The 23274-nt window shown below is 43.6% G+C and overlaps 2 protein-coding genes across 4 annotated transcripts in view; both read right to left on the reverse strand.

Moving 5' to 3' along the window:
• SNRNP48 (small nuclear ribonucleoprotein U11/U12 subunit 48) overlaps positions 1-8535 on the reverse strand; it is a 121458-nt gene extending 112923 nt beyond the window's left edge. The window contains exons 1-4 of the mRNA XM_082848353.1: positions 7921-8535; positions 5037-5150; positions 4727-4787; positions 3292-3366 (exon numbers count right to left, since the gene is read on the reverse strand). Of these exons, the coding sequence (XP_082704479.1) occupies positions 3292-3366; positions 4727-4787; positions 5037-5150; positions 7921-8076 (406 nt within the window). The 5' untranslated portion in view covers positions 8077-8535. The remainder of the gene's footprint in view (positions 1-3291; positions 3367-4726; positions 4788-5036; positions 5151-7920) is intronic.
• A 3251-nt stretch (positions 8536-11786) lies between these two features.
• The window catches only part of DSP (desmoplakin), a 99945-nt gene continuing 88457 nt past the window's right edge, over positions 11787-23274 (reverse strand). For 2 of the 3 annotated variants that reach the window (XM_082848336.1, XM_082848335.1), the window contains exons 19-24: positions 22289-22451; positions 21078-21161; positions 20410-20517; positions 19734-19832; positions 16672-18966; positions 11787-15669 (exon numbers count right to left, since the gene is read on the reverse strand). In XM_082848336.1, the coding sequence (XP_082704462.1) occupies positions 12433-15669; positions 16672-18966; positions 19734-19832; positions 20410-20517; positions 21078-21161; positions 22289-22451 (5986 nt within the window). In that variant the 3' untranslated portion in view covers positions 11787-12432. The remainder of the gene's footprint in view (positions 15670-16671; positions 18967-19733; positions 19833-20409; positions 20518-21077; positions 21162-22288; positions 22452-23274) is intronic. The other variant, XM_082848337.1, reaches the window with a different exon arrangement.

A 23274-nucleotide genomic window follows, 5' to 3' on the forward strand; every position in this document is an offset into this window, starting at 1 on the left:
AAACCAAATTTATCTGAATATAGGTTATATATTCTAGGAGAAAAATACAAAAGATTAGAAAACACTGATGTATTATAAACAAGCTCCACATAAACCTCTCTCTGCTCTTTTTAAACAAAGAAGTATAATTTCCTCCTTAAAATATTTTGGAGTTTTCTTTATTCATCTTAAATTCCTGTATGGTCAAGACTGATAGTTAAATTCTTTGAAATTCAACTAAAATTCCAAATCAAGACTATAATATTGTGACAGTGATTAAGATAAAGTTTAGAAATTTGAGTGATACTTTTAAAAGGATATCATCTGCAAAAAGGATACTGCATATCTTTAAATAAGGAGTACATTCAGGTTCCTAATTCCTCTTTATACTCACCCCAATTACTGAAAAAGAAAAAGTACAGGAAAAGTTAAACAAGCTGCATTCAAATCATTCAGAACATAGATATTTCCGACACAAAAAAAAATAAACACACTTAAATAAGCTTACATTTCCACAAAATGTAAAAGTTCAAACGCAAGTTTCTATACAATTCAGAGGTATATCTGAATGAGCTGTAATCATACTAATTCTGTGACCCTCTATCTACCTTTTTGTATAGTAGTTTTTAAAAACTGTGGTAAAATATACACATGAAATTTACCATTTTAACCATTTTCAGGTGTACAGTTCAGTGGCATTTAGTACGTTCATCCTGTTGTGCAACCATCATGTCTATCCATCTCCAGAACTTTGTCATCATCCCAAACTGAAACTCTAATCTACTTTGTCAATAACTTGAACTCTCATTCTTCTGTGTTAGTCCTTTCTGCCAACACAGGGCATCTCAAACGTGTGAGATACAATATTAAATATTAATATTAAATAATAATATATTTAACAATATTAAACATTAACTCGTGTTAAAGGTACAAACTCAGAATTTTGCGAAGAATTCATACAGAGTCAATTTCCTAACGCTGGAGATGAAGAAATGAGGTCCTTGGAAGTAAAACGATTTGCCAACATCTCACAAGTGGTAGGAACAGATCAGGTCTAGAACCATAATCTCCTGTCTCTTTGGGGTTCTTTATCATAGTACACTGATGTTCAAATCACGGCCACCACCCAAACAGATGCCATGAAACTGAAGTACAGAAACTTGAATTTTTAATATTGAAGGAAAAAGATAAACCACCAACTATATAAAATGACTGTTTATGACTGAAATTAGTATCTGGGTTATAAAATTCACCAAAGTAACTATATCCGAAAATAAATAAGTAGATCTAATGGCTGTTCAAGCTTTGACAAAGATTAACGAATTGAGAACTCTATACCTTGAGTTTAGACCTGATGTGACTGATGAAATGAAAACATAAAAAACTGACAATTTAGTATATAACAAACAAAACATTAATGAAATGGAAAATGTAAAACTATTAATGTTAGTTATTCTTCCTTCAAAGTAAACATCAATAAGAAAGTATTAAAGCAATTTTTGTCCTGGGGTAAAAAATTTTAGATGTGTAAGACATAAGTGCGCCACAAAAATTAATCTCTATTGAGAAATTGCAGAACTCTACACAGATGAAAAAAGTTTTAAAAAGAGGGTTACAGATCATATAACATGTTATTCTTAACAATGAAGTCTTAATTTAAGATAATACAAAAATTCAAAATCAAATAGAAGTTTCTCTTAACTATTTATTGAAAGAACTATTCATTCAAAGTAATCATTTGCTTTTGTAAAGAATTAAACTCAATGTGCAAATCTGCAAAATTCAGAACTTGGCTCTCAATCCAGCTTTCCTATATTATAGCAAAGGGGTGTTAATTCACTTCTGTGTGCCTCTATTTCGTCATCTAATATGAAAGAGCAAATACTTGTTCAACCTATCACAAGTTTGTTGTCAAAGGGAAATGAAATGAATAAGAGAGCTTTGAAAAATAAAAAAACTCTCTTCTAAAATATAAAAGCACTGAGAACCTTTAGAAGAAGCACCCCAGAACTTTATCATCTCTATCAGACAGGATTTGTTTCCTGATCTGTAAAAAGCAGAAGCTGGATTAGATTATCTCCAAGTTCTCTTTCAACTCTAAAATAAATTCAGTAAATCTATCTAACTAGCTAAGGTCAAAAAAAGTCCTTTAACTAATAACCCCTCCACAAAAAAAAAAAAAAACCAAAATCCTTTACTTTTTTAATTGGTTCACTAACTGAACAGGGGTCAAAAAAGGCTTGACTGACTATAGCTCAGTAATCTCTTCAAATAAGATGAGAGTCAAATGTCTCCCTCAAAGAATAAAACCTGCAATTTAGCACAAAAAGTACTAAATGGGATCTTCAAAACAGGAAATACAAGCAATAGGCTTCTGGCTGTTCCGAGGAACCAATCTAATGCAGACTAAGAAGACTTCTTCCTTCTGCAGCCACAGGGCAACTGAGGGAGAAATGAAGCCCAGATACTGGCTTAGAACAATGGGATTAAGACCCTGAACATCAACACAGGAGAAAAGAAATCCTAACTATGGGCTAGTGAGTATCATTCAGCTAAAAAGAAGAGTGAGGGAGAAAAAGGTAAGATGTCCAGAGAAAGCTACCTTCAGGAGGCTTAAGGAAGTCAACTGAGAATTCTTATCAGAGCCAGTCAGCTTTGGCTGGATGGTCTACCTAGAGTCAGAAATCTGTTAACTGCATTTACTTGTTTTCTTCTATGATTTTGAAGGATTAAAGTTTCTTTCAATTTCCTAGAAGCTCAAACTTAAAAATTCTAACCTAGTCTTTGCTGAAGTTAAGTCCCAGGCAGAAACTCTTAAGCCAGCCTGGGCATGCAGGGATCCACAAACCCTCTGAAATTGTATATAAAACCGTTGTTTGTGCTTCTCCAAGGAGTAGCTGTGGGGACAGATTAGCCCGAGCCTTTCCTCTTACGTTGCATTTCGACATTCCTACATTTAACACTGGGTTAATTCTCAAGAGAGAGGGGAAATGTCAGGGTGAGACAGTCTACTCAGTGGGATTTATTTACTAAATAATCATAATTAAAAAAAAATTATCTACGAGGCAATCTCACCTATTAGGTAATTCCAAAGCATGAATCCCTAGCTAAAACAGTGTTCTGGTGAGATTGGTGTATCTCAGTGGAATATATCTAACAAATGAAGCTGACACCAAGCACTGAGTCTAATGTCAAATATAAAACTTAGCCTTTCTCATAACTGTTCTCGTAAGATTTCTCTTGAAAATTAGTAACATGTGCTATGGAAGAAAAACAGTTTTATTAATTAGTTCAAACTTTGATGCCACTTACTTTGATTATAATAATCACCATCGTTTCCAACTGCATCTCTAGCTTGTTTAATTATCTGGAATTGTGAGTCCTTATCTGTCAAAAAAATCCATAAATACAATATGAATCGTCAGTGTCCACAATGAAATTAACTGGGTTCCAATCCAAGCTCCTTGGGCACATTGAGAAACCTTCCAGAATCTTAACACCCACAGTGCTGCCAAGGTACTCTGAATGCAGAATTCTTTCAGATCTACCTAGAATCCAGTAAGTAACCAGACTTCAAGCAATTCAGAAAACACTATAATCAAGCATGCAGCAGTAGCTGCTACAAATTTTATCAACCAATATAATATCTAACATTTCTTGAATCCCAGCTAAGTGTCAGGCAGTATTCTAACCATATTACATATATCATTACATCATTTAATCCTCACAAGGGTGTTATTATCATCATCTGCATTTTATAAAGAAATTTAGGCAACTAACAGGTTAATTACCGTACTGAAAGTCACACAACTATTAGTGACAAAATTACTTGACTCAGGGCATTCTGATTCCAAAGTCCAAGATTTTAACCTCTAGGTATGCTGTGAACACTTGGAACACATTTCCATCCTCAGTTCTATCGTCAAATTATGTGTGTGGCCAGATTTTTGTTATAATCAAGAAGGAAGGCATCTGTCCTATTGTACAAAGCTTTGGAGGATTTTCATTGCCTATTATAAGCCTGGTCTCTAAATTTCAGATTGAGCAAACTAGTGTCACTATAGGAAATATCCTTCTTGGGACTTTCCTGGCAGTCCAGTGGTTAAGACTTTGCCTTCCAATACAGGGGGTGCGGGTTCCATCCCTGGTTGGGGAGCTAAGATTCCACATGCCTCGCAGCCAAAAAACCAAAAGAACATAAAACAGAAGCAATATTGTAACAAGTTCAATAAAGATTTTAAAAAACGTTCCACATCAAAAAAAAAAACTTAAAAAAAAAAAAGAAAACCCTTCTTAATCAACCATAAGTATACTTATAAAGTCCACTCTTTTGATAATTCAAAAATGAAACAGTAGAACTTCCCTGGTGGCACAGCGTTTAAGAATCCGCATGTCAATGCAGGGCACACGGGTTCGGTCCCTAGACTGGGAAGATCCCACATGACAAGGAGCAACTAAGCCCGTACGCCACAACTACAGAGCGCTCTAGAGCCCACGAGCCGCAACTACTGAAGCCCACGCGCGTAGAGCCCGTGCTCCACAACTAGATAAGCCACTGCGACGAGAAGCCCGTGCACCACAATGAAGAGCAGCCCCCGCTTGCCACAACTAGAGAAGGCCCGCACACAGCAACGAAGACCCAATGCAGCCAAAAATAAATAAAAATAAATAAATTAAAAAAAAGAAATATCAATACCTATACAGGTACAGCTACACTAAGATATTTTTAAATTATATTAATACTTACTCAAGGTAACTGAAGGTATCTTCGCATTCTCATAGAAAAAGTCAGAATTATACATTTTACCCTAAACAATAAAAAAAACAAAATCTTAGTGTTTTTCAGTATCAAATGACTATTTTAAGATTTGAGATAAACCAACAATAGATTAATATCATTTAAACATTTCTTGCAATAATTTGAAAAATGAGGCAAGTACCATTGCACCCCTCAAATGACTATTATTTTGTCAGAAAACATCACACTGCACCTTCCAAATACTGTGAATTTATTAAGGCATGAATTACACAACATACACATAATAGATATATGGTACCTCTTCTTCTTTGGTATAGCCCAGTTTCCTCAATCTACAAGATACCATGTGCTTTGCTAGAGACGACTTAGGCATGCGATGATTGGAATCATAAGGGCATATGGCAACTTCATCCTATAAAGATCAAACAGAAGCAAAGAAAAAAGGTACATAATTTTTAAGGAAATAATTATACCATTAAATGTTTTTATATCCTCTTCCGTAGGCCTCTCCCAACGCCCTTGTGTGAGTGTATGTACACAGAAGAAAAAAAAAACCCTCCCTCATTCTCTCTCCCCCTTACAGTCTCTGCCCCTCTTCAACCCATCAAAGCCCAACTCTTGAAAGATGTGTTTACACTCACTGCCTGGACAACCTCACCTACCAATCAGCTAGTCTTTTTTCCTCCTAACGAACTCTGAAATCCTTCCACATAATCCATGCCCACTGCCATGTCCCCATGCAGGAGATCATCACCTCCCTCCTGGGTTACAAGGGCCACTGCCTAACTGCTCTCTCCACTTCCGGTCTGGCTGTTCTCCATTCTCCACACTGCAGCTAGCTTGAATCCCAGGCCTGCCACTTACTGACTGTATGAACTTAGTCAAGGTACTGAACCTTACTTTGCCTCAGTTTCCTCATCTATAAAAGGGGTATAACAGCAGGACCTCTCTCACAGAGCTATGAGTTTATACACATAAAGCAATTTGGACTGGACCTGGTAAATAGTAAGCATTCAATAAATATAAGCAATTACTATTTTATTAAAAGGCAAGTATAATCATGATATGCCTTGGCTTAAAATACTTCCATGCGCGGCTTCCCTGGTGGCGCAGTGGTTAAGAATCCTCCTGCCAATGCAGGAGACGCGGGTTCGAGCCCTGGTCTGGGAAGATCCCACATGCCGCGGAGCAACTAGGCCTGTGAGCCACAACTACTGAGCCTGCGCTCTAGAGCCCACGTGCAGCAACTACTGAGCCCACGAGCCACAACTACTGAAGCCCACACGCCTAGAGCCTGTGCTCCGCAACAAGAGAAGCCACCGCAATGAGAAGCCCGCGCACAGCAACGAAGAGTAGCCCCTGCACGCCGCAACTAGAGAAAGCCCATGTGGAGCAACAGAGACCCGACGCAATAAAAAATAAATAAATTAAAGAAAAAAACAAAAACTTTCATGCCTCCCCCACTGTTCTCATTAAGAAAAAAAAAAAAAATCCAGATTCTTTAACATGGCTGACACAAGGATCTTTAAGGTCTGGCCCCTACTGACCATCATTCCCCTCCTTCCCCATAGCCTAAGCTCTTAGCTATCCTTAACTACCGGAGGTTTCCTGATCTGCTCACCACACCCTTGTCTCTGGATTTCTACACATGCTGTTGATGCTTTCTCTGTGCTTCACTAGCTAATTCAGCTCACTTTCATTTATCAGCTTAGAATTCACTTTACCCAGGAAGTCCTGGCCATCCCCTCACAGCCTACAATAACCGGCACTACAGCAATTCCAACCCAGCCTTCACAGACTTTATCACATTACAATGTAGCGGCTGATCTCTCTGTATTCCCCCTCATCACCACCAGCAGCCGCTGAGCTCTGTGAGGATGGGAACTGTGACGCTGTTCACTCAACTTCAGTACGAAAACACTCCAGCAGAAAAGTGAAGATTCACTGCCTATCTGGACTGCACCTGGTCTAGGAAGTATGAATGTCACTTACCAGGATGTTTAAGCCAGTTCCTCTCCTGAATATCAGACACTGGTTTTGCAAAGGTCAGATACACACCCACAGCCGATTGCCCGAATTTTGGAATTTCAGAGAGGAGTTTTAGAGCGGCAGCATACCAATTAGGCACAGGGACTCTCAGAGCAAAATGCCTGGGGGTTCAAATCCTAACTGCCACCTCTCAGCAATGTGTCCTGGGACAAAGTATCACCTCTTCTGGTTTGTTTCCTCATCTGTAAAAAGTGGCTAACGGTACCTACCTCATAGGGTAACTATGAATATTAAAGGAGGTAATTATAGTAAGTGGCATATACAAAGCTCTATTTAACTGTTAATAAAAGAAATCTAAATTTACTAAATCGCTGGGTAAACAGTGGTGTGGAAAGGCTTGGCAGGCCCCACTCAATGGAATTCGCAGCTTCAAATATACCTCTAAACAAATAATAAAAGTGTTGCTGCTGTTTTCTCCTCTGGCCGGGCAGCACGCCGGATCTTAGTTCCCAGGCCTGGGGTTGAATTGAACCCGGGCCCCCTGCAGCGGAAGCGCGGAATCCTAACCACTGGACCGCCTGGGAATTCTCAAAAGTGTTTTTTCAAAATGGTAAACCCAGAAAGAATAGTCGACCGCATGAATAATGATGCCACACTGGAGCACTTCCCTTCCTCCCATCCCATTAAAAAGAAAAAAAAAAGAATCAGGATTGTTCACCCCAATACTCTTGCCTACATCTCTTCCTAACGTCCAGGAGAGCTGCTAGTACCGACTCTAGGTTGACATCCTTTAATAATCGTGGAATCGGTGCACAGTCTGGAGGCTGAGAAAGATGACCTGCACTCCCAAGCCCTCCCGACACCGAGTCTGGTGCAAGTGCGGAATCCACGCGACAGATGACAGGGCAAGCCGCCGCCGCCTCCGGGAGCAGCACCCCGAGACCCGCCCGCTTATCTCCCAGTCACACCCCAGCCCGGCTATCCGCTCCGCTCTGCACCCGCCGCGATCCCTCGGCTCCTTAGGGCGAGGTTCCGCAGGGGTGCGCAGCCCGGGGGTGGGTGCGAGCATCCCGGGGGCGTCGGGCGCTGCAGGCTGGATCCCGCGCCGCCCACAGCCCTGCAGACGAGGGGCCGCGCCCGCCGCCCGGGGCTCCGCAGGCTGAGGGCCCCCGGGAGGACCCCGCGCCCCTCACCTCGGCCGCCTCCTCCTCCCCGGGGTCCAGCCGGTCCAGGCTCCAGCCCAGCGACGCCGTCACCTCCTCCAGCGTCCGGCAGCAGCTCTCCACGAACTCGCTCAGCTCCTCCCGCAGCCGCCGCCGCTCCTCCACCGGCGGAGGATCGCCATCCATGGCCGCGGCACGACCACTCACCCGCCTGCCGGCCCGGAAGGAGCGGCCCAACTGCCGGCGGCGCGCGCGGGCCTCTGGGAGCTGTGGGCGTGGCCACGCAGCCACGTGACTGGATCCGCCAACAGGGAAGGGCCCCGGGAAGGGCGGAAGCTGTTCTGAGAAGTCTCTTCCGTCCCTTCCCGACGTCGCTACCTTCGTAAGGCTCGTGGATGCCTTTGCCCTTGGCCTTCCCTGAACGGCGTTCCCCGCCCCAATTTAAAAAACAAAAAACGCTTATATCTACAGAAAAGTTTAAAGAGTAGTACAATGAGCATTCGCATAGCCGTCCTCCAGTTCATTAACTGCTTAACATTTGGCCTCTCTCCCACCGTCTCCATACACACAGCCCCGCACACTGATTTTCGACGAATTATTTGAAAGTTGCGGATACTTCACCCCCACAGACGTCTGTATGCATCTCCCAAGAATAAGGACATAGCCCGACATAAGCATAATATATGATCAAACCTAGAAAATTAATGATTTCATAGTATCATCTAACATAATTCGTATTCAAATTTCCTGAGCTGCCCCCGAAATTCCTTTGATAGCCGTTTTTATTTTTTTCAACCCATGAGCTATAATCGGCTCTTTTAATGCAGAACAGTCTCCTCCACTCTCCTCTGTAACTTGTCATGGAATTTTGTCCCGACTCCCCGCCAGTTGTCTGGTAGAATGTTCCTCCTTCTGGACTTGTTAGATCTTCCCCTTACGACTAGATTCAGTGTAAGCATTTTTTGCAAGACGTGTGTACCTCTTTATCACACCTCATAGAGGACACATATCTTAGATTCTCCTGCTGTCAGTAATGCTAAATTTGATCACTCGGTAAAGACAGTGACTGCATGGCTCCATCGTAACTGTACATTTTCCTCTTGGTATTTGGTAAGTAATCTGAGGGATGCTACTTTGAGGCCATGTGAACGTCCCGTTCCCAGCAAACTCACACAATCCTTCACTGAATCTGTGATTACATTACAGATTACGTACCCGATGATTCTGTAACTCTGTCATGCTCCCACGTTTATTAGCTGCCATTCTTACCACGCCTTCATTTTTTCTATTGTTTCACTATGGAATCACGGTTTGGTTTTTTAAAAATCATTATTAAAGGTTTTAAAATTCGTTATTACATACTCCATTACCATCATAATTCTTGTTTTATAAGCAGAAAATGTGTTTGCAGAAATTATAAAGTGAATACAAAATACTGATATTTTTGAGAAAATTGAATTGGATCAAATCAATAATAAAAATTTTTCCATGGTTCCATGGACTTCTTCTGAATAGTAAGATCACTGGTATTTGACATAGCCTAAATGATGCTGTCAACACAAAGTGAACAATGCAAGAGGCATTTACTAAAGACTATGAGTATTTGTTATATGGATTCAGCCCATTAATAATCAATGTCCATTTCCATCCTGTATCGTATCTTGGACTTAATTTTTTTTTTTAACCATCATAATTCTTGTTGATGCTCAAATGGTCCCAAGTTTGACCAGTGGAAACCACTATAACCACCTGTGTCTCTTTGACACATCCCTGTTAGTCCTCAAGTACTTCCCTGCTTTGATTAACCCGTTTACTCTGTACATTTCCTACCCAAGACCTGGAACCAGCCCTTTTGGTTTCCCCAAATGGTTTTAACTACCAGAATCTAATCCCTCTTACGTTTTTTTTTTTCCAAGCCTGATGCCAAATCTTTGCTTTCCTTTGCACTTGCTTCCATCAGGCAGTATACAATGGAGTATACTTTTGTGAACAACTATTCTCAAAGGCAAATAGCACAGTTCTCACACACACACAAATAAAGGTGATAATATGGAAACAGGCCAGTAGCTACAAGTGGATGTGTGGCGAGAAGCAGTCTATTCATACTCTGCCCACAGCATCCTTACTTTTTGTTTGCCATTACGTAGTTTGCCAAGCCTCCTGGAAAATGTGAGTCTATTTTTGGGTGTGATGACTGTTGTTGAAAATTTACATATACAGTTCCCTTTTCTGTGGATGTACAGTATACGTGAACCAGATCAAAACTCAGCCCAGGTCAAGTATGCCCTCTCTCCAGGATCCAGCTCTCTCATTTCACAGCTTAATGACAACTCCGGCAGCAGCTTGGAGGGGGTGTACCATATCAACCTGAAGAACTCCTTTCCATTGATTCATGTTAACCTGTCCAATCACCATTTTCCTAAAGAGGTCTCCTGACCCCCGTTCTAGGTTAGGCCTAGGTTGGGCTGAATTCTGTCCCCTCCAAAATTCAAAGTCCAAACCCCCAATGTGACTGTATTTGGAGAGGTAATTAAGGTTAAATGAGGTCATACGGGTGGGGCCCTCATGTGACAGAACTAGTGTCCTTCTAAGTTGAGGAAGAGATGCCAGAGCTCCTTCACTGCCTGTTAGCCTGGAAGAGAGCTCTCACCAGAAACCAACCCTGGTGGCATCTACCTTGACCTTGGACTTCTGACCTCCAGAGCTATAAGAAAATCAATGTTTGTTTAAGCCACCGGGTCTGTGCTATCTCGTCACAGCAGCCCGAGCTAATGCAGCCCCCCAGCTCTGGCCTAAGGATCCTCCTTCATTTCCTTCAACATAGCATTTCCCAGGCACTTTCCTTCCTTTTAAACTACAAGGGCTATTTTTGTACCAGGTACTTCTCCCATTAGAGCCACAGCTTCTGGACCATGTGTGGCACACAGAACTCAATATTCAGTGAGTGAAATTAATAACAAATCCTCCAAATTGGGAGGGGGCCAAGAGGAAGAAAAAGAGAGGCGAGGTAAGGAAGAAACGAGTGCTGTTTTCACCCTAAGTACCAAAAGCTCCCCCCTACCAATAAGTTAAGGATTATCTAGAGTATGATCGTTTTTGTTCTACACAATTAGCATTTCATTTGTCTTCCTAGTTTCTACCGTACCATCAAATGTGTCTGATTGTATTAATATATGCTTCTGATATATGAAAGTTGTCCCACTCATTGTTTTACATGTGTCTTCTGTACCCATCCAGACTGTACGTGCCTTGAAGTCAGGGTCTTATAAACTCTACTGAATTCTCATTATACCCAGCCCAATACTGGACATACCAGGCATTGAGTAAAGTATTATTAATTTAATAACAAATGTCCGAATTTCAAAAGTTTTCTTTGATCCAAAGAATAGGCTTATATTTCGTTGTCCTTCAACAGAGAACCAAGAACTCTTCAGGAATCAGTTTCATAGATTCAAGGTCAATTCCCTTCTCTTTGGGGACAAAAATGCAACCATGTAGTTTAAGGCTACCCAAAATGGAATCTTAGCCACTTCATGTTTTTTAAAGGGTGTGACAGTGACTTCTCCCCATGCTATTCACTGTCCAGAATAAGCCAGAAGTGGGTATTGACCTCTTGCCTGGCCTCCTTACACAGGCTTCTTTCAAGGACTCTACCTGGTACATACATGTTGAAAAAACTACCTTCAGAAGACCAACTTCTAACAAGAACTCAGAACTAGAACAGTTTTTTAACGGTCTTCCTTAATAGATGTTTAGTAAACAGTTTCAGACACATTTTACAACAAAAAGCTTCTGCTAAATGCCCTTGTGTGTAGGAACATATTATTAAATCAAAACACAAAAACTTCAAACGTCTAAAACTTTATTGCCAGAATAGCAAACTTCATAAAGACACCTTTGAAAGTACATAGAAAATGACAAGCAAAATGAACAGAAAACTTTGACTAAAGGACAGCAAAGATTGCTACTATCATGCACATACAGTCAAATTAATACCAAACCAAACAGGTACACTTAAGAGTATATGGGTCATGCAATCCGAGGAGACGCATTCCAAAATGCTGGGGTTTGAGGGGGATTCTTTTTGTGGGGGGGAGCGGGGGGATAGGGTAATTTTCTCCTCATACAGAAAATGGAAATATTTAGATGAGACGCAGACTGATGACTACAAGGTCAATTTCATTTTTTATCTCCAAGAACAGAAATCTGGGTTATAGGCCATAAGAAGTTCAAGAAGCATCACTCAAAAATCTAAAGACAGAAGAGAAGAAACAAGACTCTAGATTCAATTTGTGTTTTCCTTACAACTGATTACTACTTCCTATACGCTACATCCAGTGTATGACATCGGTTCAGGTAAGCTAAGAAGATAAAAAGCCAGAACAGCCTTTACCATTTGATTCCCCCCATGGCTACGTTTTCTTAAGCCTAGAAAGTTCTATCACTATCCTACAAGCACAAGGTTTTCTTTCTCTATTATTTAGTAAAGTGAAAATTCATATAAATGAAAGCCAAGGTCTAGCAACCATTTCCAACCGATTACTAGTGCCCAATAGAGCTGTTGCTAATGGAGTAGGAGTAGGTGTGGGAAGAATTCCCCGTCGCATCGAAGCTTCCTCTCCGGGACCCACTGCGGGAACCGGACCGGGAGCCAGAGCGGGAGCCAGAGCGGGAGCCGGAGCGGGAGCCTGGGGCAGAAGACATGTTATAAGGGCTGGGCAGGCCCTTGGAGGAGACCGAGGCGGCCTCCAGAAGGCGCAGGCCGGTGATGTCTTCCACCATGGAGCGATTCATGGCATCCTTATAGGATATCTTCAACTTGGTTTTGGGGCAGGTCAGGATCTTGCCGTAGTTGCTGGGGTCTTGCAGCCTCTGCGCTGCCCGGCCGTCGATGTACCCCTTTCTGATGGCTTCTTCCATGCTCATCCTCCCTTGCACCTCGGGGTCAACCAGGCCCCCCGTGAGGTACTGGAACTCCAGGAAGCGCTGGCCGGCCTCATAGGGGAGCCACTTTTCTTTCACTGCCTCTGCTGCCGACATCTTCTTCTTTCCCTTCACTCCTTCAAAGCCGAGGAAGGCTTTCTGAGCAGGCTTCAGCCTGGTGGCCATATCCTGGTCGAGCAGGCCCTGGGAGACGGCGTCCTGGAGGGGCAGCTTCTGCCCCGTGGTGGGGTGGATGATGCCGCCCGTGCAGGCCTGAGCCTCCAGAAGCCTCTGCCCGGTGATGCTGTCAACGATACCCCGCTCTATCCCTTCCGTGATGGAGATCTTCTCCAGGTTTTCCGTGTCGAAGATGGCTGCAATGGGGCTCGATTCTTCCAGGGTTTCGGACAGAGACCTGCTCTTTATGGTTAAATTCCTGACGCTGGAGACGGTGGAAATCTTGCTTAAGGACTCATGTCGCGAGCTGCTGAAGACATCATCGCTGACGCCACTCCCGGTGCCACCGCTGTTGCCGACACCATTCTTCAAGGAGATCATATCAGCAAACTGAGTGAGGCTGAGGCTGCCGGACTTGTACTGGTCAAAGAACTTCCTGTCAACGAGGCCCCTGTCAATCGCATCTTGAACATCATACTGACTGCCCGTCTTCCTGTCTACCAGGAGCACCCGGGTGGAGCCGTCTGATCCAGTGATGGTTATTTCTTCCCACTCGCACTCCTGCTCACACAGTTCTTTGAAGGTTTCGTAATCTATGAGGCCCTTCTTGTAGGCCTCCTGGACAGACATCTCCTTGTTGGTTTCCGGGTCAACTATGACCACTCTGCGCTTCCTGAGGGTATTCTTTTGGGATGTCTGCACCTGTTTCTTCTTTTCTTTCAGGGGCAGAAGACACAGCCCCGTTTCCTCATCCTTAATGCACCTTTCTTTCAGCTGCAGATACGTAAGGTTTTCTTCAGTGTTTGGGTCAAAGAATCCTTTTGTATCGTCACTTGGATCCGAGAGAATCTCACTGAGCTCCTGATTGAAGTAGCCCCTCTTGTACGCTATGTCAACGGGCAGGCGGTGGCTCTCCTTCGGGTCGATGATCCCACCGGTTGCAATCTGTGCTTCCAACAAGCGAATGCCATGGCCCTTTTCGATGAGTTCCTTGTTCATGGCTTGGAACAAGGAGATGGTGTTTCCTGTTTCAGGGTCATTGTAGCCAGTGACAGCTCGTTCCGCAGACAGGAGCTTCTCCTTGAACTCGATGCCCACCAGACCTCTTTTGTAGGCTTCCTCCACCGGTAACCTCAAGTTGCTAACAGGATCCACGATGAAGCCAGTAGCTGCTTGCGCTTCCAGGAGCTCCAGGGCAGTACCAGGTCGGACCAAGCCAATTTTCATGGCCTCGTAAATGCCAAGCTTCTGTTTTGTGGTCTCACTGTAGATGCCTGCGATGCAGCTTGAACCCTGAAGGAAATCCTTAATTCTCTCACCAACCTCATCATAAGAAATCTGACCTGATTCCAGTTCATTGACAGTGGATGGTCTCAATATACCGGAATCAACCAGCTCGGAGATGGGCACGGGTTGTCTGATTCCCTGGAAGGACATACTTCTCTTCTGTACTGACAGCAGCAGCAGACCGGTGTGCGGTTCGATTCTGCACCTTTCCCTCAGCTGCATGTAACTGACCTTCTTTTTGGTGACCGGATCCATGAACTTCTTCTGACTATCTCGGGGATCGTTCAGGGACCGATACAGATCTCTGTCAATCAGCCCACGAGCCAAGGCTGTATCTTTCGGCAAAAAGACGCTGTTCACAGGGTCCACCACACCCCCTGAAGCAATCTGGGCTTCCAGCAGACGCATTCCGATTTCCCGATCAATCAAATTTTTCTTGATGGCTTCGGACACAGATACCGTCTTGCCTGAAAATGGGTCATCAAACCCAGTGACGGCTTTCTCTGCTGTGTATATCTGCTGGCGGTCATCGAAGTCGATGAGGTCCCGAGCTATGGCGCTGTCAACAGTCAGCTTCTCGTTCCTGTGGGGATCAATTATACCACCAGTGGCTGCCTGGGCCTCCAGAAGCATGACTGTGGATTCTGGGGTGATCAATTTCTTTCTCTTGGCCTCTACCAAAGAGTATTTCTCCTTAGGGGAAGTGGAAACTCCAGCGATAGCGCCTGCTCCCCGAAGGAAAGGCTGGATCTCAGAAGCAACTTCTTCCACTGACTTTTTCCCCTGCAGCAGTTTGTCCAGGGTTGTTTTGTCGATCAGCTGGCACTCGTACAGCTGCAGCGCCGTCACCTTCTTCCTCAGTCCGTCAAACACCAGCTTCGAGGAGTCAACGGACCACTCGTACTCAGTCTGGGTCTCGCGGTGGGACCCATACGGGCGCTGCCTGAGTTTGTCGATTTCCCTCTGAAGCCGGGAGCGCTCTGTCTCCAGCTGGGACTGGGTCTCCCTGCTGGAATCCTCCAGCTTCCGCTGGCACCTGTCCTCGATCCTCTTGATCTCCACCTGGAGTCTTTCAATCTCACTCCTAAGGCTGTTCTTCTCTCTCTCGCTCTTTTCTCTTTCGGACTCTATCTTCCTAACAGTCTCCTCTTTGCGGGAACACTGTGTTTTCCACTGGTTCAGGTCGTTCTGGATCTGCTGTTTCTCACACTCCAGGCGCTGTTTCACCCTGCTCTCTGCCTCGAGGGCCACTTTGGCCTGATTCAGCTCATCCTCCAGCCTCTGCAGCCTGGCCTTGTCTTGCTCCAGAACTTTGATTTTCACCAGGAGGCTCTCTCTCTCCTGCACCACCTGAGAGTACTGATTATTGGATTCCTGAATCCTATTAGATGCCTAGAATGCAAAAAAAAAGAAAGAAATGGGAAAAAAATAATGATGTGATCATATCACAGGGCCATTATCATTTAACTTCTTTTCCTATATTTTTAAAAAAAGTATATTTACTTATCGGCCCTTTTCTTTTCCTTGAGCACACTGTTAATTTTGTTATCTTACAAGTTCCTGAAAAAAATTCTGTAGATACATGTTGCCACTTTGACAAATGGCTTCTGTACTTTCTATATTTTTCCACAGAAGGAAAAAGGAGCAGCTGTAGACCTGGCTTACTCTTAATAGTAATTATGGTTTGAACAGATATGGGGAGTTTTATTCCAGGTTATCCCACCTGCTGTACCTACACTTCACCTGTTACAGCTATACTCACATGTTTAATAAAGCAATACAAATCTACAGACATACGCACACCCCTCACCCAGCCCCACACAAATATTGTCTACAGAAGTCAAACGTATTAGAAGTTCAAGAGGTTGAGTGTTTTAATTAGGGGTTAAAAGAAGAAAAGTCAAACAAAAAGGAACATATTAGGGCCACGATGGAAAGAGCAGAGAATAACGCATGCAGAAAAATCACAGAAGCAAGCAAGAAAGTGATTTTCAAACTGCACAGAAAACCCATTTAATGTGGCTTTTATTTAGGAAAACTTCAGTTACAAACGTTACGTCACAGCTCACAAAGAGCCACCTTCTAGAAAACAGAGTGGAACACTGAGAGGAAGTGAGTTCAGATGTCACACCCCAGCCAAAGTTGGAAGAGCAGAGCCAAGTGCGGGTTACACAGGGACGGGCACTCGCTGTGGGAGTAGAAGAGAAGGGCAAATGGCACTGAAATGACCCTGAAGTAGCGTCTGGATTAGGACAGACAGCAGCACAGCATCAAAAAGAAAAGCGAGACGTATGCAAGCATCCAGCCCAGCAGCAAGAGCACAGCCCAGCTGGGAGGACCGTGGAGGGAGTTAGTTGAGAGGAAGTGAAGCGGCGATCAAATATTTGTGAATACCTCTAATGCCTGCTTTTGGAATTTCTCAATTTCCTGTCTCAAATTTCCCCTCTCTCTCTGTAAATCATTAATCAGGCCCTGCAGCTCCAGGGTCCGGGTGTTGCTGATCTGCAGCTGGCTCCGGAGCTCCAAGATGGTGGCGTTTTTGTCATGCTCAGCCTCGCTGCGGCCCTGCTGGAGGTCATCGTACTCCAGCCGGAGGTTCCGCAGTTCCCCCTCAAGCAGCAGGTGCTCCTTGGTGAGGTTCTCAGTCAGCGACTGCAGCCTCTCGATTTCAAGCCTGCTCTCGTTCAGGCTCCTGCTCTTGTCCTCAACAGCCTTCTGGAGATGCTCGCTCCGCACCTGCGCCTGCCTGGCGTTCTCCCGCTCCTGCAGCAGCTGCTGCTGCAGGGCCTCGACCTGGGAGGCCAGCCTGCGCAGCTCATCCTGGGTCCTCTGCTTCTCCCGCAGGTGGCCGTCCAGCACGTCCCGCTGCTGCTGCAGCTCGTCCTCGCTCCTCTGTTTGACGATGGACACCTGCTCCAGCTGCTGGGTCAGGCTGGTGACCTGGATCACCTGCTCCTTCAGGGACGCCCGCAGGGTCTCCAGCTCCTCCTCTAGCTTCTTCCTCCTGCAGGAGTCCTCGGAGGCCGCCCGCTTCAGCCACACCAGCTCCTCCTCTGCCTTCTGCTTCTGCAGCTGCAGCTCCTTCAGGGAGCTCTGGCAGCGGGCGATGTCCTGGTCCCTGACGGCCCTCTCCTGGGACACCCGCTCGTAGTCCGTCCTCAGGCATATCAGCTCCTGTTCCTGCACCTTCAGTTTGCTGACTGTCTCCGTGGCACTGCTGTAGGCCTTCTGCAGCTCACACTGTGCCCTCTGCCACTTGGCCTTCTCATCCTCCAGACACTTCCGCTGCTTTGCTTCCGTCTCTGTCAGCTGCTTTAGCCTCTCTATCTCCTTGTTTTTATCCTGGATCGTCTTGGCGGCATCATCCAGAGACTGCCGGTACCGTGTGCTCTCTTCCATCCGCACCTGCGTGACCTGCTTCAGCTCCACCTCCAGCTGCTGTTTCCGCTGCGACATCTCCAAGCCCGCGGCCTTTTGCTGCTGGACGTTCTCTTCGACCCTCCTGAGGTTCTCCGTGGTCTGGGCTAGAGCGTTCTTCAGCTTTGTTACTTCTTCCGAGAGGCTCCGGTTTTCCCTGGTGAGGTTGTCTATCTGGGCTCGGTAGCCGCTGGTGTCCTCCTCCTTCTTCAGGGTGAGCTGGTGGATGGTCGTCTTGGTGATGTTGATCTCCGTCTCGAACTGGTTCTTTAAGCTGATGATTTCCTCATCGTAATTGCTCCTTACCTTAGCCAGTTCATTCTCATATTCCCGACGGTGCTTGGCCTCCTGCTGAAACTCAGCTTTGAGTCTTTCGATCTCCTTGTTTTTGTCCTGGATGGTCTTGGCAGCCTCCTCCAGGGACTGCTTGTGCCTGGCGCTGTCCTCGGAGCGCTGCTGGATGACCTGCTTCAGCTCCATCTCCAGATGCTGCTTCTTCTGCAGCATCTCGGAGCCACAGGCCTTCTGCTGCAGGGCATCCTCTTCTGCCCGCCTCCGCTGCTCCGTGGTCTGCAGGATGCTGTCGGTGAGCCGGACAATCTCAGCCTTCAGATCTCGATTCTCCTTCATGCATCTATCGAGCTTGTTTTGGAAATTTTTGGAGTCATCCTCTTTTTGCATGGACGTCTCCTTGATGGCAGTCTTTGTGATGTTAATCTCTGTTTCGTACTTGTTTCTTAAATTACTCATCTCCTCATTATAGTGGTTTCTTACCTTTGCCAGCTCATTTTCATATTCTCTCTTCCGGGTACCCTCCTCCTGCAGAAGAACCCTCAACCTCTCTATCTCGAACTCCTTCTCCTTGATGGCTTTCTCAGACTCTATCTTCTGCCAGCCGAGGCTCTCCTTCTCACTCTGCCTCGCTTTCTGCAGCTGGTCATATTCGTTCTTCTGTTGATCAAACCTGTCTTCCACGGTTTTCCTGCTTCGCTTTTCATGCTCGATCTCGTAAGTCAGCCGGGTGATCTTCTCATTGAGCTCTTTGATTTGGCTGTAGCACTTGTCTAGATTTTGCTTGGCTGACTTGCCATCCAGCTCAGCCTGTCTCTTCAGCTCCTCCAGGCTCACGAGCTTTGCTTTGAACTGGGAACACTCCGCCTGGTATTTCTGCAGGTTCTGATCCAGGAATTTGTTCTTACTGCAGTTTTCAGAGTTGGCGTCTCGGGCCAGCCTGAGCTCCTCTTCCAAAACTTCGATCTTGGTATTTTTCAGCTGTGGAAGGGAAATCAGAAAGCGTGTTGAAAGAAAGATGCCTCACATCATAAGAAAGAAGTGGTACTTCCTCCCCCCAAGACCAACGTGCTTTCTCATTTCCTGTTACACACCTGCACACACACAGACAAGCACGCACACACGAGCACACATGCAGACACTGATACAAGGCAAAAGCTACTAGACAAAAAATTCCAGACATCTGTATTCTTGTCATAATTCTTCCGTCAACTGCTTGTGTGATCTTAGTAAGGGATCTACCCTCTCTGAGTTTCAGCTTCCTCATCTGTGAATGGGGGAATTTCTTCCAAGACCAAAAGCTTATGATCTCCTAAATTATGTTTCCTTTATTTCCAGGTATCAAGTAAGTTTCCATATAAACTCAATTCGAATATTAGAAATGAGGAGTAAATTAAACAGCCATTCGACATGGAAAATCCAAGTCCAGCTAGTCCTGGATGTTCTTCTTAATTTAACACAAAGAGAGAAAGAAAGCAAATTCCTTGACCAAACATTAAATGAAATTACTGGGGGTTATGGCAAGGTAAAATAGCTATAATTTTGAAAATACTACCTGAGTGCATTCCGAGCAGTGTACTGGAGAATAGGACTGACACCTGATTTATGAATAAACTATATCATTAGCTGTTTAGAGGAAATGCACTTTTGCCAATGAGTATGTCCAAATTCATGTTATAACGAGGCAGTAATAATTAAGTTCCATTCTATTTTCTTTTTTGATCCTCCAAGGAAATAAAGTAAATTACCTTCAGATCTTCCAAACTCTTCAGCATCTCACTTAAGAATCTGTAGTAGTCTGCAGACCTTGTAAGAAGTTCTATGTACCGAGCATGCATCTCTGCCGCCTTGGAGAAAAGAAGTGCAAGGAAAAATCAAAGGCACTGCGTTCAAAAGAAGTCCTACGCGAGCTGCCCCACTGTTTTCTAAAACAATCCAATAGTGAAATTATATTTTAAGGAGTGAATTCCCTTCTTTCACCTGTGCTAATTCCAAAACCCAATAAAAGAATAAAGTACAATAAAACAAAGGGCCAAAAACCTTACACTTCCTCCTCATCACTCCAGGGTGTTCCCCCTAAACCATCTGATGGGTGATGTTCTCTGACACCTTCGAGAAGAAGTTGTCTTTTAGAAATCGACTGGATGTTTTCCACTCTTTAAATGTCCCCCTCACTAAACCCAGAATTTAAGCCCAGTTTCTGCAAAGATTCTAATGTATGAGCAATAGACCCAGACTTCTCACTGATCATTCCCTAAAATGCATCATGCCGATGACTTACACGAGAGAGAGGATAACCTATTAAACCTTTTTGAATGGATACCCTATGGCAAGAGATGAATTCAGGGAGGGTAGGAAAGACAGGGAAAAGAGAAGATGCAGAGGGAGGGGCGAGCTCTAAGAGATGGGTAATGACATATCTACCTCTTGCAGAATCATCCCAGAAGGAGACTGAACGATGGTTCTCTTGATAGGTATGTTCAGTAGAGTTTCCAGTCCTGAGGTGTATGACGCCAGCTGCAGTTCATAATCCTGCAGAATAATAATGTTTCAGAAAAACATACTTAATTGACTTAAAAGGAGTCACTGATGGCTACAGTTCCCAAGCTTTAAATCACCAAGCTGTACTTCTAATGTCCAACCCCAAAGGCCATCACGTGCTGCTAGTGTCCAAGCATCATACGACATTATTAAACCAAGCAGCACCACTTTATATGCAAAATGGAGATCTCTGCACACACCACCAGTCTAAAGGATGAAGACCGGCCCATTCCCGTAGATATGGCCAATGTATAATCAATTCAAGCTAACGGATAACAGCATTTACAGTTTGTTCACGAGAGATTATATAAAAACCATAACCGCTGTCCTCAAGAAGTCTGTAATCTTTAAAGTGAATCAGAAAATAATGTAGTTGATAACATTCTTTTATTAAAAAAAGTATGGAACACTTCATGAATTTGCATGTCATCCCTGCACAAGGGCAGGCTAATAATCTCTGTATCATTCGTTTTAATATATGTGCTGCCGAAGCAAACATGGTTAATAATATTCTTGATGAAACACCAACATTCTTTGTGAAACGTACATACCTTAATTGAATTTGCACAAAGTTCGGCAAGTTTTTGTACTTCTTCTGATTTGTCTCGTTTGCTACTTATATCACTGTGCAAGTTCTATACAGAAAAGGAAATATTTATAAATGTTAAAGTGTAGACATATTTAAAATAAATGTTTTTTTCATTCTTTAACCACTGTTACTTGTTTTTTTTTTCCCTCAGTTTATGACTACATGTTCAGACCCCATAGTCTCACAGTTAAACCTTAGGAGATGAGCATGTTTTCTATTCAGAAAATAGAAGAAAGATCTTCAAGTTCTTATGATCTAAGAGGTTACTATCTGGCTGGCACTCTCTTCTGGTCCTACCACCTCAATTTATAAAGATACTTTACTATGACGGTCGTTACATTATTTCCATGTTCACAACTGCATTTCTTTGTAAATTTCTCAATTGCTTTTCCTCTGGACACTATTTAAGCATTCATAAAATGGACTAGTAATAGTAATTATTTATCATTTCAGTAATAGTAATTATTTATCATTTATCATTTATCATTTCATCAAAAGATACATGCATCCCCATGTTCACAGTGGCAGTATTTACAATAGCCAAGAAATGGAAACCACCTAAATGTCCATTGACAGATGAATGGATAAAGAAGATGTGGTATATAGACACAGCTGGAATACTACTCAGCCATAAAAAAGAGTGAAATAATGCCATTCGCAGCAACATAGATGGACCTAGAGAATATCATACTAGGGGCAGTAAGTCAGAAAGACAAAGACAAATACCATATAATATCACTTATCTGTGGAATCTAAAATATGACACAAACGAACTTATTTATGAAGCAGAAACAGACTCACAGACAGCAAGAACAGACTTGTGGTAGCCAAGGGTGGCAGGGGGAAAGGATGGACTGGAGGTTTGGGGTTAGCAGACGGAAACTATTATACACAGAATGGACATACAACAAGGTCCTAGTGTGTAGCACAGGGAACTATATTCAATATCCTGTGATAAACCATAATGGAAAAGAATATGAGAAAGAATGTATATATATGTATAACTGAATCACTGTGCTGTACACCTGAAACTAACACAACACTGTAAATCAACTATACTTCAATAAAGTTTTTAAAAAATTTATCATTTTAAACCTAAGTACTGCTACGAAAACCAGAGGAAAACACAGGTTACACCCAGTGACATCTATGCAATGACAAATTGCCTTATACCTTCTGCTCATTCAAAAATCGCATGACCATGCTGGAATCTCCAAACTTCATGGATTCTAAGTTATCCTGGCAGCGTTTGGCATCACAGAGCCATTTGCAGAAAGTCTGATAGTTATCACGGTAATTCCTCAGTTGCTTGATTTGTTTCTCCAGGTTCCATAATCTGGGGCAAACAGAGATAATAAAATTATTAAATATCGCTATTGCTCTGCCAAAGTATTTAACACAGAGTTACCCCATGACCCGGCAATTCCACCTGGCACATACTCAAGAGAACTGAAAACATACATCCACACAAAAAATTACACGTGAATGTTTGTAGCAACACTTTTCACGATAGCCAAAAACTGGGAGCAGCCCAAATGTCCATCAGTTGATGAAAGAATAAACACAATGTGGTACAGCCATACAATGGAATATTATACAGTCATGAAAAGAAATGAAGTACTGACACGTGCTACACCATGGATAAACCTGGAAAACATTATGTTCAGTGAAAAAAAAACATTCACAAAGGACCACATATTGTATCTTTCTATTCATAGGAAATGTCCAGAATAATTCGCAAATCTATAGAGACAGCAAGTAGAATGGTGGCGGTTTGGGGCTGGAGGGTTGGGAGGAAATGGGGAGGGACTGCCAGTGGATATGGGGGGTTTTTTTTAGGGTGATGAAAATGTTCTAACTTAGATCGTGGGGATGGTTACACATTCTGAATATACTAAAAACCAGTGACTTGGACACTTTTGGTGGGTGGGTTATACGGCATGTGAATTATATATCAATAGAGATGTTTTTAAGAAGCACTGCTTGTAAAATAAACGATAAGCAAGATTCAGGAGATGTTTTTAAACCCTCATTTGCAGTAAGGCATTTCTTTTGTGTAAGATTTAATTTTCACAAACTTTTGGAAAATGCTCCCTCAAAGGAGCTCCTCCTTCCAACAGTCATAATAGGAGTTTACAGGGCACAAAAGAACTTGATCA

The sequence above is a fragment of the Leucopleurus acutus genome (genome assembly GCF_964270905.1).
Source record: "Leucopleurus acutus genome assembly, chromosome: 10".
Lineage (NCBI taxonomy): Eukaryota > Metazoa > Chordata > Mammalia > Artiodactyla > Delphinidae > Leucopleurus > Leucopleurus acutus.